The 14,949-nt window shown below is 39.8% G+C and overlaps 1 protein-coding gene across 1 annotated transcript in view; it reads left to right on the top strand.

The window, feature by feature from the left end:
- Positions 1 to 221: 221 nt before the first annotated feature.
- Positions 222 to 14,949, top strand: part of UHRF2 (ubiquitin like with PHD and ring finger domains 2) — a 74,050-nt gene continuing 59,322 nt past the window's right edge. Inside the window, exons 1-3 of the mRNA XM_016214233.2 lie at positions 222 to 721; positions 7,268 to 7,501; positions 14,649 to 14,908. Coding sequence (XP_016069719.2) covers positions 569 to 721; positions 7,268 to 7,501; positions 14,649 to 14,908 — 647 coding nt within the window. The 5' untranslated portion in view covers positions 222 to 568. The remainder of the gene's footprint in view (positions 722 to 7,267; positions 7,502 to 14,648; positions 14,909 to 14,949) is intronic.

The following is a 14,949-nucleotide window of genomic DNA, read 5'->3' as shown; positions in this document are numbered from 1 at the left end:
AGCAACCGGTGTGGGCGGCCTCGCTAACGCTCAAAATGAGAAGGCTAGAGGGCGTGCCCAGAACCCAGGTGCAAGCGGAGGAGCAAGTAACGGCTCTGGGCAACCCCGCCCCTCCGCCCCGCCCTCCCGCACCCGCCTATTTTAGTTCCCTCTGGGTCTATAGTCGCTTCCCAGGCCGCTTCCTCTTTAAGGCGGAGCCCGGTGTGGATCTCGCGAGATCCGGGTTGGCGCCGTGACCTCCATGTGGGAGCTAGAGCTCTATAAGTAAACACTCCGCGCGGCGCAGACAAGGCTTCTTCCTATTTGTGAGGCGGCCGCTGAGCCAGCGGCACCTCAGACTAGTTCCGGTTTCCTTTCGCTCTCAGCTCGGTTGGGCGGGTGCGCGGTCTAGGAGTCGCGGCCGCCTGTCGGACCCGGCGTCTGGTCGGTGTTCTTCCCTTGTGCGCGCGCTTGCCCGCCGGCCGCGGTGATCCGGCGCCGCCGGGGAAGCGGCGCGAGCCAGGCGGGGCGCGGCGCCCTAAGCGCAGGGGGAGACAAAGCGGAGCCGGCCCCCTTCCCCGGCGCCAAGATGTGGATTCAGGTTCGCACCATCGACGGCTCCCAGACGCGCACCATCGAGGACGTGTCTCGCAAAGCCACAATTGAGGAGCTGCGCGAGCGGGTGTGGGCGCTGTTCGACGTGCGGCCCGAGTGCCAGCGCCTCTTCTACCGGGGCAAGCAGGTGAGGCGCGCCCACCGCAGCCCTCCAGAAGCCCGGGGCGAGGGCAGCGGGGCTCCTCCAGGACGCGTGGGCTGGGCAGGCCGGGAGGGCTCGGTGCGCCACGCGCGCAGAGCGCACCTGGCTGCACTTGGAGCGGGCAGCCCGCGAGCCTCAAAGCGCGGGCCTGGGCCCGCGGAGGGTGCACAGCGTGGTCCCCGCCAGCCCCGAGTGCAGGTGCGCCCGGAGGGGTCGGAGGCGGGGGCGCCTTGAGCACTGAGTGCTCGCCGCCTTTTACAGCGGGGCAGCAGCCGCCCAGAGCGCGTGGGTTCCTTCGCTTCCCGCGCTCTACGGGGTCAGGGGCCCCTTGAGGGCGGGAGGGCAGCGGGCTGTGGCGGCCATGCCACAGTGCAGGTGGGGAGGGCCGGCGGCTCCGGCTCCCGGCAGCGCCGAGCCGGCTAACGGCTCTCATCGCTTCCGTGGCTCTTTCGCGCTCCGGCTCCCGAATAGGAGGTGAAAACTTAAATACTGGGCACAAGAACCCTAGCTCTGCCTCCTTAGTGTGGAAGAGGTTTGTAAACACTGAAGATTCTCAGGGCCTCCAGAACTTTGGATCCCAGTCCCTCACCTCCTCTCCTAGAAAGGGGGATCTGTCTTGGGGAAGATTAGAGACCTGGGCTGAGGAGCTGTTGATATAACCCAGGACCGAGTTTAAACTGCCCAGTATAGGCCAAAAGAGTTACTCCCAGAAGGGAAAGGAATATAAAGGACTGTCTTGCTCTTCTTAATTGTCACCTTCGAATAATCTCCTCTTCTAAGTTTTTAACACGGCAAACTGGAGCATAGCCAGCTGTACACATTAAAGGCTGAAAGTGTTTTGGGCAGGTATCTGGGCATCTCTGGTAGTTGTATGGTATGGCCCTGCACTGGCCCATTCAAGACTTTTCCTATCCTACAAGTTTGTTAGGAGGCCTATACCCAGAGACCCAGACCCATCCTACTTTTTTTCTCTTAATGTTAATCCACTAAAAAAGTTGGCATCCTCCCTTTGATAGACCACAGTTTGGCTCTGGTCCTGTGGTTTGAAATAAATGTAGCTCTCTAGGATTTGGTGGTAGCTGTTCTCCTACAACCACAAAGGATTTGGTGGTAGCCGTTCTCCTACAACCACAAAGGATTTGAAAAGAATATTTTTCTATTCTTGATACGCTTACCCTTCTAAAAGTGCCCAGAAATTTCAGAGTAACAAGATTACTCTCAGAAAAGAGTGAACCATGAGGTATTTTAAAATTTGTTTTTAAATAAGTGTTATAGCTTTTTTGATATGTTACTGTAGCCAGTTTATATTGATCCTTTAGTGTTTGACTTGTAATAAAAACAGGTGTTCAATTTAGTTGTAAACTTTGCTTTTGAAGTAATTGTGTCAAACACTCTGTAGATTTACATTGCTGCGCAGTAGCTGATACATTTTTATATTTTGGTAGAAGGTGAAAAGCATGTAATCACGTCTTCTGAACTTTATTTTCAGCTAGGGACAATAGTATATGAATGCTTGGGATACTTTGGTGATTTCAGCACCAGTGATAGAAATGAAGCATGAGAATGTATTCCTGGGCAAAACCCCTAAAGTCTAATTATCAAATATGCTAAAAGAAAAGATTCACCTGGATGTCGAGGAAAAGGTAGGGGTTGGGTTAAATTCAGTATAACAAATAGACTTCTAGTAAGCCAGGAAGCTGATGCCAGTTTCAGGTAATAACTGTTGAGGATAACAACCCACAGTTGATACAGTAATTTCGATTTATTTATTTATGTATGTATGTATGTATTTATTTATTTATTTTTCCAGCTCAGTGATAAACCAATAGGGATGAGGAATTGACCTTTGGTTGCCTATTGAGTTGGAGACAGAGAAGGAAGACACTGCTCCAGCTGTGTTTACTTCCTTATGAGCTTACAAGTAGTCATGGCAAGTGATGATTATCTCCATCTCCTTCCCTCTTTGGAGTCCACAGCCCATGGGGTAGTATGCCTATAGCATGCAACTACTGGATTGGTGTCACAGGACTGCCTCATCCTGTAAAATGCCTTCATACTTATTAGAAAGAGGCACCCCTTCTTTAAGACACTTTACTGCCACATAGTGAAAAATGGCATAAAAACAAATTTACACATCTATGATGTAAATGGTACCCTTTCTCCTTTGTATGTTACATCTGCTGCTTTTACTCTTTGGTGTGTATCAGAATCACTTGTGGATATTATAGATGCTCAGCTCACCCCCAGAATTGCAAGTAGTTGAATGTAACAACATGCCACAGGAGATTCTGATGGACACCAGAGTTTGAAAATGAAAGTTGAAGGATAGTCAATCTCCTGCTAGATTCTTGCTATTCAAAGTGTGGTCCCTGGATCCCCAGGACCAGCAGCATTAACTTCACCTGGGAGCCTCACACCAGACCTACTGAAGTAGAATCTGTATTTTAACAAGGACCCCAGGTGATCTGTATGCAAATTAAATTTGAGAAGCTGTTGTAATTGACTCCACTTTTGAGGGTCAAAATGGAGAATTAGCAATTCAGTGTTGTTAAGTTCTGGTTAGAGTAGGGTAACCTCATTTGAGTATTCTTTTCTGGGAGGTGGGGATTGAGTTTGAAGCACCCTAGGGTTTGGTGTTTTGTATTTTTTAAAAGAAATTGTAGTGGTGCATCTCTAAATCTTTTGAGAATCCAGAGCTTTTCCTACTTAGAAAGAATCCTCTCCCTCCTTTCATTCTTTCCCCTGTACCACTTAGAGATACCCTTAGAATAGATGGTAGATGTAAGGCGTGAACTAAAGCTGAAGAAAGACTTAGTTACCTTTTGCCTGTGGACTCTTTTTACACAGACTCCAAAGTAAAAGTGTTTGCCTATTTAGACATGTTTGTGTGTTATGTACTGCATATATTATATGCGAAAAGCATATGAAAGTTGCTAACTTAATGCCCTCCATCTGCCTGTTTATCATTAGCCTCTTGGAGATGACTTCCCAACTGCCTTCTCAGTCACTGCCACTTGGTGTTTGCTTCCTAGTTTTCCCATGTATCACTGTTAACAATCCTTTCTGTTACCCAGAATTTCTTCCTTCAACCCAATAAAATTCAAGAGTGCAATCTGGCAAAACAGAAAAATCTAAAACCATTCCCACTTCTCTTGTGTTATAAATGTGTGCCCCCCCCCCCCTTCTTCTAGGATGGTAGGTCGAAAACATTTTCTGCTCTGAGACATTGATGGGCTAGTTACATGCCTGAAATTCATAGGTGTTTGTAATTTCTCAGTGACCCAGTCCCTTTCTTCCTGCTCAGCATAATTTAAGTGACAGGAAACTTTTAGTCTGCACTATCAAATTAGGGAGAACTTGAGTACTTTTCAAGTAACAAATCATTCCAACATTCTTCACGATTTCACAGTGGCTTGGCTGTGAAACGGATAACTGCTCTGGGAAAACTGGAAGGGTACCTATGAATTAGGGAAGGGAGTGGATAGTATGGGTGAAAGTGGCTATCATAGTAAGCATGAATAATTGGAAAGGTGGTTACTTGTTAATGTGAGCTTAACTTCTGTTAGAGGGCCTTCATGCCTTTATGTGCTTAGTGTTTCACTCTGACATTCACTCACACATTGCTTTTCCTTCCAAACCAAGTACCCTTTGAAGCAGCTTGTATTTACTGATTGATCACTTGGTAGAAACTAGTCAGAGAAGTTGAGTATAAAAATACCCTCTAGGTCCCACTGACTCTTGTGCCTCAAATTTCATTGGGCCCTGGCCAGCATGCTCAGTGGTTAGAGCATTGGCCCAAACACAGAAGGGTCTCTGGTTTGAATCCCGGTCAAAGGCATGTACCCGGGTTGCAGGTTTGGGAGGCAACCAGTTGATGTGTGTCTCTGTCGCACTGTTGTTTCTCTGCCCTCCTTCACTCTCTCTGAAAATCAATGGAAAAAAATCCTTGAGTGAAGATTAACAAATTTTTTTCAGTGGAAAATTGTTTATGGAAACACATTGGATTTCCATTTATTATACCACCTCATCATTTTGGGCAATGCCCTACTAGTTAATTTGCATGTTCTGTGCTATTAGAGGTGTTTTTTCTACTTTAAACATTTCTTTTTTTTTTTATAATTATAATATGCAACAGTTGTATGTTTAATCAAGTTGTCATTTTTCAGCTGTTCCAGGATTAGTGTGTTCTGTCTTTTGGGAGGGAGGCTCTTGGAGAAATGTCAGAATGAAGGTGTGAATGTATAGTTTGTTTGTTCCTTGAGATTTTTTCCCCCAGGAGTTCAGGATTAGAGGGGGTTCTTGTTTATCTTTTAATAAGGTAAGCAATATTAACTTTGCCATCTCTATAAGGGCGTATCTGCTTACTGACTTTTGGAAGACTCCTTCGGTTTATTTGGAATAAGCATATTAACTAACCTGTGAGAGAGTGTTTAACTTAATTCCCCCACTGAGAAGTTTATGAATTTCTTGATCCCTCTAATGTGCAGGATTGTGTTAGGTGTGTTCTTAGACCCCTTGAATTAAAATCACTTATTTAGTATGTTATTAAGTTTATCATTCAAGGACACACTTTCTTTGGTTGACTTCTTAAACGTGGTCTTATTGTGATAGAGAGTTGTAGATGGTGATAGATAATTAAATACAAAGAGGAAGAAATATCAAATTGTTACTGTGCCTAGGGAAGTGATAGTTCTAATTTTGAAGGAGTGTAGTTTTATTGTATCATAGTGAAATGGCCAACTGAATTTTATATGAAAACAAAATGGAAACTTAGTTTCCTAGGGCTTCCATAATAAAGTACCAAAGCCTAGGTGGCCTAAAACCACAGAAATTTTTGTCTCAGGGTTCTAGAGGCTAGATAGGTGTTTTTTTTGTGTTTTTTTTTTTTAATACTTTATTGATTTCAGAGAGAGGAAGGGAATGGAGGAGAGAGAGATAGAAACATCAATGATGAGAGAGTCATTGATCAGCTGCCTCCTACATGCCCCGGACCAGGGATTGAGCCCACAACCCAGGCATGTCCCCCGACCAGAATCAAATTGGGATCTCCTGGATCATAAGTTGATGCTCAACTGCTGAGCCATGCCAGCTGGGCTGGAGGTTCGACATTTGAAATCAAGGTGTCAGTCAGCAGGGCTCTGTTCTGATACCCGTAGGAAAGAATCTTCCTTGCTTCCTTTAGCTTTTTAGTGTTTGCTGGCAATCTTTGATACTCTTTGGCTTGTAGTATATGCATCACTCCAGTCTCAACATGGCAGTTTCCTCCCTGTGTGCCTTGGCATCTTCCCTCTGTGTGTCTTTGTATCCCAAGTTGCAACTTTGTATTTATTTTTTTTAATCCTCACCCAAGGATATGTTTTTATTGATTTGAGAGAGAGAGGGGGAGAGAGAGAGAGAAACATCAATGTGAGAGAGAAACATCATTTCTCTCCCAAACATGCCCCTACCAGTTTTGAATCTGAAACCTGGGTATGTGCCCTGACCGGGAATGGAACCCACTACCTTTTGGTGTATGGATGATGCTCCAACCAACTGTGCCACACCGGCCAGGGCTAAATTTCAGCTTTTCATAAGAATACCAATCACAATGGATTCGGGCCCACCCATATGACCTAGTTTTAACTTGATTACCTCTGTAAAGACCCTTTTTCTAAGTGTCACATTCTGAGATACCTGGAATGAGGACATCAAATATTTGAGGGGGTGGGGGGAGGGGATGGACACTAGAGACCTTGCCAAAATATGGGTAAGTTACAGGGTGATTTATTTACTATTCATCCTGGAAGACTCTTCATGATAAAACTGATAGATAACCTTTAGAAATGGATGGGCCCTGGCTGGTGTGGCTCAATTGGCTGGAGTGTCATCCCCTACGCTAAAGGGTGACGGGTTTCATTCCTGGTCAGGGCACATACCCAGGTGGTGGGTTTGGTCCATGGTCAGTGTGTGTGGGAGGCAATCAACTGATGTTTCTCTCTCCCTTCCTCTCTCAAAAAAAGAAATGGATGGAAATAAGAGAACTTTAGGCAAGTGGAATAGCATGAGCAAGAACTGTAATTATTCCTGCTTGAATTGCTTTTTCCCAGCTTGATTTTTTTTTTTTAATTACTGACAATCTTCAGAAAGATGAAATGGTTAACTTAATGTCTTTATGAACACAAGGTCATAAAACAACTCATTTTCAAAAATCACCTTTTCTTGTTGCGGATTCAGGCACTGTTCATTGAAATAAAACTTAGTGAGAAATGTGGATTTTTTTTTTCTGCTTAGGTGATGGGGTCACAACAGCAATGATGTGTTTTATTTCAGTGGCTACAGCATACCTATAGCTAATGTGGAATGATTCTTGATTTATTGAAGTCTTAAGAAGATACTGACATCAGAGGCCATAAAGTAATAGGAATAGTTTCAGGATCACTAAATTGCAGTGCTGTGAATTTTATTTTAATTTGTCTAGGATCTTTGGGTAATTAAAGACATAGATCAAGTTTTGAGAGAAGTTTTTAATCTTTTTCTACCTTTTATTTCTAGTTGGAAAATGGATATACTTTATTTGACTATGATGTCGGACTGAATGATATAATTCAGCTACTAGTTCGCCCAGACTCTGATCTCCCTAGCACATCTAAACAGACTGATGTACAGGCCAAACCCTGTTCTAACAATCCACCTAAAGTGAAGAAAGCATCAAGGGTGGGATCTTCCAGTCAGCCATCTACATCAGCTCGTGACTTTCTTATTGATCCTGGCATTGGACTGTATAAGGTATGTTGTCTTCTTCAGAATTCTTCTTAGTTGTGCTCTAGCCTGTGTGGCTCAGTTGGTTGGATGTCCTCCCGTACACCGAAAGATTGCTGGCTTGATTCCCGGTTAGTGCACATGCCTGGGTTTTGGGCTTAATTCCCTATGCGGGGCATGCAGGAGGCAGCTGATTGATGTTTCACTCTCACATTGATGTTTCTCTTTCCCTCTCCCTTCCTCTCTCTCAGAATCAATTTTAAAATTAAAAAAAAAAAAAAAATTCTCATGAGAATACAGATGTCTGGTCTCTTCAGGATGTTGTAAATAAGTACACTGATTGCCATTTGAAAGTAAAGATTGGGCTGTTAATACTTTTAAAAGTCATTTCAAAAATGTAAAATATATACATGAATGTGTAAAATGTATAGGTACATTTTAAAGCATAGTAACACAAACACCTGTGTAATTCCACCAAGGTTAAGAAGTAGAATGATGCTAGTTCATTTTTAAAGCCTCCTTTGTGCCTACCAGAACACGTTTCCCTCTCTCAGAACAAGGTAAACTACTAGTTCTGACTTTTATGATCATTTTCTTGTTTTTCTATAGTATTACTAATGTATATATCTCTAAACAATGTTTTTTTGCCTGTATTTGGATTTTATATAATGGAATTCTACTTTTTCTCAACTTTGAGAGATTCTGTTGCACAAAGCTTTATTTTTCAATTTTATTTTATTAACATGTCACAACATATTTATCGAATCTGTGATTATTAGCTATTTGAACTGTTTCCATTTTCAGCTGTTTTAAACAGTTCTGTGACTCTTCTATGTGTATCTTGGTGCGGGTGCTCAGGCTTTTCTCTTGGAATTTTCATCTAGACATAGAAGTATCGGTTGTTCACTCCCAGGATACTGCCAAACTCCTCTGTACTTTATTCCATTGGTCTGTTTGCCTGTCCCTGTGCCCATACCGTTCTAAGTAGTATAGTGCTGTTTTGATATCTCCCTTTCCTCCTCCTCCAAATTTAATTCCTTTTCAAAGGTGTCTTGGTTTTTTTCTTTCAATGCTTACATGTAAAAATTTTTGAGTTAGCTTGTCAAAAGTCTATAGAAAAATAATCTGGTGGAATTTTGATGGGGGTTGTATTATAGATCAGCTTGGAGAATGACATCTTTACAATATTTAGTCCTTCGTTCATGAACGTGATAGATGGTGTCCATTAACCTAGATCTTTGACATCTTGGTCTTCTCTATATATCTTGTTTTGATTTATTTCTAATAGCTTTCTTTATGCTGCTATTATAAATGGTTTCTTTTAAAATTGATTTGTTTACTGATGTATAGAAATGTAATCGATTTGTACATGGAGCTTTGTATTCAACTTTTTCAAATTCTATTCTAATAAATTTTGTAGAAATCATTGCATGACAGTTTTATTTCATCCTTTCCTATCCTTATTCTTTTTTCTTAATTATCGGTTGAGATAAGTTGGGACTGAGACTCATTTTTTCAGAGTATTTTCAAGGTTAATTAAAAATTGGTAGATGAAGTGAATTACTTAAGGAAATGCAAATAGAGATGATTTTGGATTTATGGAAAAGTGCAAACATATCCATAAATATGGAAAGAATCAAGAAACCTGTCAAAAGTACCTGGCCTGGGTGACTACATTGAGGAATTGCTTTAAACCTATAAAGAATAGATACTTATAACCTAAATTGACCCACAACATAAAGGAATGGGAGACTTTTCCTTTAAAAAAAAAAATTTAGTATAACACTGATACCAAAACATGACAAAAAGCACGCCAGCATTACTACATATTGATGTAAAGCCTAGGTTGTATTTAGCAAATACAATTGTGACTATATATTAAAAGAACATATACCTTTATCCTGTGTTCTAATATAATTCATCATATTGATAAACCAAAGAAAACAAATGACCTAATCTAAAATGTTTTCTATATATACAAATTTGAATCTATTTTGTGATTTTAAATCTTTGGTAAGAGGACCACATGGAATAAATGAATATTTTTAAACCATACCCAGCATGTTTAATGGTGGGAAAGCCAGAAGCATCTCTATTAAAAATAGGAGCCAAACAAGGAACCCAGCAAATGCTGCTGCTATCTAACATTTTTCTAGAAATACTACATAATACAGCTATGCAGGAGAACAACAAAGTTTAAATATTGGAGAAAGCAAAGGTATTACTTACGGATACCTGCAAAAGCTGAGAAAACGCAACATTAGAGAACTATGAGCAATCAATAAGGTGGCTCTTTAAATACCAACGGTTTTCCTTGCTACAGTCATTTAGTAAAAGAGAAGAAAAATTGCAATAACAAAACATGAAGTTTGAGAATGAACTTATGTGATGTGGGCAACACATATAAATTCAAACAGTACTTTATGTAGTTCTCACAAAAATCAGACAGAATTGTTAATATTGAAAGCCCACTTGCCATATTGTCTTACATCACCCATTGATTTCATCCCTCTTCAATTACCAATACTTTCTACACTGAGTTTTTTTTCACATTGTTACTTTTAAATAAACTTGTTATTTTAGATTTGTAGCATAATTGGGACGATACTACAGATATTCTATGTTTCCTTCACCTAGTTTGACCTGTTTTTAATATCTTACATTAATAGGTACATTTGTTATAATTGATGAACCACATCTCCTTAGCTTTTACCTAATATCCTTTTTCTGTTCCAGAATTCCACATAGGGTACCAGTAACATTACGTTTACATTAGTGTTATGCTAAATAGTTGTCACATCTTCTTAGGCTCCTCTTGGCTGTGACAGTTTCTCAGACTTTGTTTTTGATGACCTTGACAGTTTTGAGGCATACTGATCGGGCATTTTATAAAATGTCCTTCTGTTAGAATCTGTCTGTTGTTTTCCTCATTAGACTGGATTTACATGTTTTGGGAAGGAAGACCACAGAGATAAAGTTACATTTTCATCATATCACATCTAGGGGCATATACTATCAACATTCTATTTGCTAATTATAACTTAGGTTTTACATCAGTAGTAACTGAACTGTTGATGTGAACCTTAGTCACCTGGCTGAGGGTAGTATTTGTCAGGTTTCTTCACTGTGAAGTTACCCACCTCCAACCCTTGCACCCCTTTTCATACTGTATTGTAATTTTTGAGATGAAGTCACTGTTTGCAGCCCCCACTTAAGTAGGTAGTTAATCACTTCCTTCATTATCTACAAAAATTATTGGGAATTCTTCTACATGGGAGACTTGTCTCTTCTCTACCATTTATTTATTCAGTCAGTCATTTATTTACATCAGTATGGATCTTTCCCCTGTTTTCCTTCAACATACCCTCATTATTGTGGGTTTTTTTGTTTTCATTTGTTTTTAGTTGAAGCACTTTCTTTCTGGTCCCAGGCTCATCTTTTATATTTCCTCCTCCATGCTTTCCATGCTCTTTCTGACTTCTGACCAAACCTGGTGCTTCCCCCTTATGGCCCTTCATGAAGTACTGTCTTCTCTTGGGATTTACTTCTCTCAAGTAATTCTTCCAGTGGCATTAGTCTCTTCATGTTGTCGGTTACCTCAAATTAAAGGCCATGGGTATACTTGAGACACTATCTACTCCCCCGACACACATTCTATTTTTCTCTGCCATCCTGTCTGTTTGCTTTTTTCTTTTTCAATCCTCATCCGAGGATATTTTTTCTCTTTTCAGAGAGAGTGGGAGGGAGGGGGGAGAGAAATGTGAGAGAGACACATTGATTTGGTTGCTTCCCACACGCGCCCCAATCGGGGCTGACTATCGGCCTGCAACCGAGGTACATGCCCTTGGCTGGAATCGAACCCAGGACTCTTCAGTCCAAGGGCCGATGCTCTAACCACTGAGTCAAATTGGCTACAGCCTGTCTGCTTTTTTATTGCCCTCTTCTGGCTACTTTTTAGTTGTGTGGGTTTTTTTTAATAGACTTTACATTTTATTTTTAAATTTTTATTTATTAATTTGAGAGAGAGAGAAACATTGATTTGTTGTTTCACTTATTTATGCATTCATGGATTGATTCTTGTATGTGCCCTGACTGAGGATCGAACCCGCAACCTTGGCGTACAGGGACATTGTTCTAACTAACAGAGCTACCTGGCCAGGGCAATAGACTTTACACTTTAGAACAATTCTAGATTCACAGCAAAGTTGAGTGGGAGGTACAGAGATTTCCCATATACCCCCTACATGCATAGCCTTCCTCTATAGCATCTCCTACCAAGAGTGGTACGTTTACTAGAATTGATGTACCTATATTGACACAGCATCACCCAAAGTCCATAGTTTACATTAGAGTTGACTTCTTGGTGGTATACATGCAGTGGCTTTGGACATACTTTTCATTTCTTAATTTTAACTGGATTACTAAGAAAGTTACCATGGCAGATTCCTCTGTTTTCATGTTAATCATACAAAATTAAGTATTCTCTTCTGAACTATTTTCAAAACCCAGGCTTTACAAAAGAGCTTTAAACTCTTGAGGCAGTTTGACCCATTGAAATCTGACCTAACTAAGTATGTCTATGTAATATGCAGACACTTTACTTTTGAATTTAAAAGCATTTTTTCCACACAATTTATATGCATATCATGAGTGGGTAATTATACTTAATAGAATTTGTAGTTCTTGTTTCCAGTGATAAATCTAGGGTTACTCAAAGAATGACTTACACTTATGAGTTAATCTCTCTTATGTATGATGTTTAAGCAATGGCAGAATTTTTAGGTTGACTTAGGTTTCTGTTAACTTTAATTGTATTGCCAAATACTAAAGTATCCAGACACTAAATCTGCATGCTAGTTTATTTTTGATATACAGATTATTTATTTGTACCTCATACTGTTCCATAGTAAGGTTTATATTACTAAATGTATTTTTGCTGTGACTGTTTTAGTATCAACTATATGCTGCATTCTCTTCTAGAATAATAATTGTGTAGTGCTATATGAAACCTCTTAACATTTTTATTGGCTATGAGAGAGTAGTTTATTCTCCGAAGTATGATAGACCTTAATATTGATTTTTTTTTGTTTTGTTTTAGCTAGTGTTGCCTGTAAGAAATTAAAATCTTTACACTTGTCAGTGGCTATTATGGAAGAAGAAAAGAGCCTGTGTTCCGTTTAATGCATGAGTTAATTTATGCAATGTATACCATGTTCTATCTCTGATCTTTGTTATGTCTAGCCTGGTTGGCCCTTAGGTCTTTTCCTTTTCTCCTAAACTCTTCATTCTTATGGTACATTGAACTTGATGTCTTTCAAGATGTTTCATTGATGCCATGTTATTACATACAGTGTCTTTGGTCAAATGTGGCACCTCTTCTGGTAGTGATCGTTAATAATTTTTGGTTTTGTCTGTATTTCCTCAGTCTTCTATATTAGCTTGGTGGTTTGAAACCTTTTTATATCTTTGATCTTAGTTCATCAGTTAACCTTTGAAGTTCCTATTTACCTGTCTTGTCACCTTATGGTAAAAACATAAGCTTCAGGGTCAAGATGTCTTTAAAACCTAGCTTTACATTTCATTAGCTTTCACTGGAGCAAGTTGTCAGCCTTTGTTTTCCTTATCTTGTAAAGTAGGAGTTATTAATTATTAAGGTGGTTAGAGTTAGACAAGCCTAAATAAAGGACCCTTGCATGATATCTGGCATATGTGTATTTAACTTTTAGTATATACTGCCCCCTTAACCCTGACCCATCTTGTGGATACCTTAAGTTGTCTCTTACCTCTCAGGAAACAGTAGCTTGATTAGGTGATGATCTAGTATAAGTGATGCCATTTTGTTTTTCTTTTTAGGGTTTTAAAAGAAAGTTAAAGGGCTGTGGTTTGGTTATGTCTCCTGAAAGGGCCTTGACCTTTAGACCAATTTCCTCAGATTTTTTAAGAGGATTATTATTATTTTTTAATAACTAGCTTTCATATTGTAACTTTTAACTTCTGCTATATTGCTTTTCCTTTTTTCACATTGCATAGTTTAGTTCTGGATCATCTACTAGACTTGACATCTGTCTTGCATCATATAGTTCTGTTCTTTTTATATTTTACCTTTGTTTTTTAAGGTACTAAAGATTGCGTTTGCTAGTGCGTTATTAACTGGTAGAACTTACCCATTTGTAGGTGGATTCACTAGATTCTTCCCTTTGTATATGTGCAAAGTTCCTCATTTTTGAGTTTTATTTTCAATTTAATACTTTTACTGTTTTCTGGTTGGATTGTGTAAGTTATCTTTAGGATTCTGAATAAATTAATGGAACAAATTAATAACACAATTATAACACTTTAAAGTCCTGGCTTTTTGTTAGTGACATTCTTTTTTAAATTTTTTAAGTCCACACCTAAGGATATGTTTATTGATTTAGAGAGAGAGGAAGGGGGCGGGGGAGAGAAACAGATCGGTTGCACCCTAACTAGGGATTGAAACTGCAACCTTTTTGGTGTACAGGATGATACTCCAACCAACTGAGCCACCTGGCTGGGGTTCATTAGTGACATTCTTATTGAATGACTTTCCAGAACACCCTTGGGTACATAAGAATTTTATTTTTAAAAGTCAAATGTAGACATTGGCATAGTTAAAGAAAACACCCATTTTATTGTAGGAAATTTGGAGGAAAGTTAATTTCATACTAGTAAATAACAGATTTGTTTACAGTATAATACAAATTAAGAGGTTTTTTTGTTTAGTTTTTTAATCTTCACCCGAGGATATTTTTTCCATTGCTTTTCAGAGAGAGTGGAAGGGAGAGGGGGAGGGGGAGAGAGACAGAGAGACAGAGAGGGAGTGAAACAGAGAAAGGAGGAGGGAGAGACACACTAGTGTTAGAGTGTCACCATTGGTGTGAGAGAGAGGCATTGATTGTTTGCCTCCTGCACATGCCCCGACCTGGGCCAGAATCGGACCTGGGACCCTTTAGTCTGCATGCTGACGCTCTAACCATTGAGTCAAAAGGCTAGGGCCAAAAAGAATGGCTTTGATCTAATCTTTGAAATTACTTTAAGTATGAGTAGCTGCAAATATTGTTAACCGTGATTACCATAAAAATGACCTGAGTTATATTAAGGTTTTTGAAGCAGTAGATGAAATTAAATTTCATTAACTAATTTTAAACTTTTTTAGGTAAATGAATTGGTGGATGCCAGAGATGTCAGCCTTGGTGCTTGGTTTGAAGCACGTATACATAGTGTTACTAGAGCTTCTGATGAACATTCACGTGGCAAAACTCCACTGAAGAATGGCAGTTCTTGTAAAAGGACTAATGGAAATGTAAATCATAATTCCAAAGAGAACACAAATAAATTGGACAATGTACCCTCTACGTCTAATTCAGATTCTGTTGCTGCTGATGAAGACATTATTTATCATGTCCAGTATGATGAGTAAGTGCTCATGCTATTGAGGACTTCATGTTTTGTTTATA

Source organism: Miniopterus natalensis, chromosome 12 (assembly GCF_054644295.1).
Source record: "Miniopterus natalensis isolate mMinNat1 chromosome 12, mMinNat1.hap1, whole genome shotgun sequence".
NCBI classification, from domain to species: Eukaryota; Metazoa; Chordata; class Mammalia; order Chiroptera; family Miniopteridae; genus Miniopterus; species Miniopterus natalensis.
Note: the sequence above shows the minus strand (reverse complement) of the source record. Positions and strands in the feature narration are given on the sequence as shown.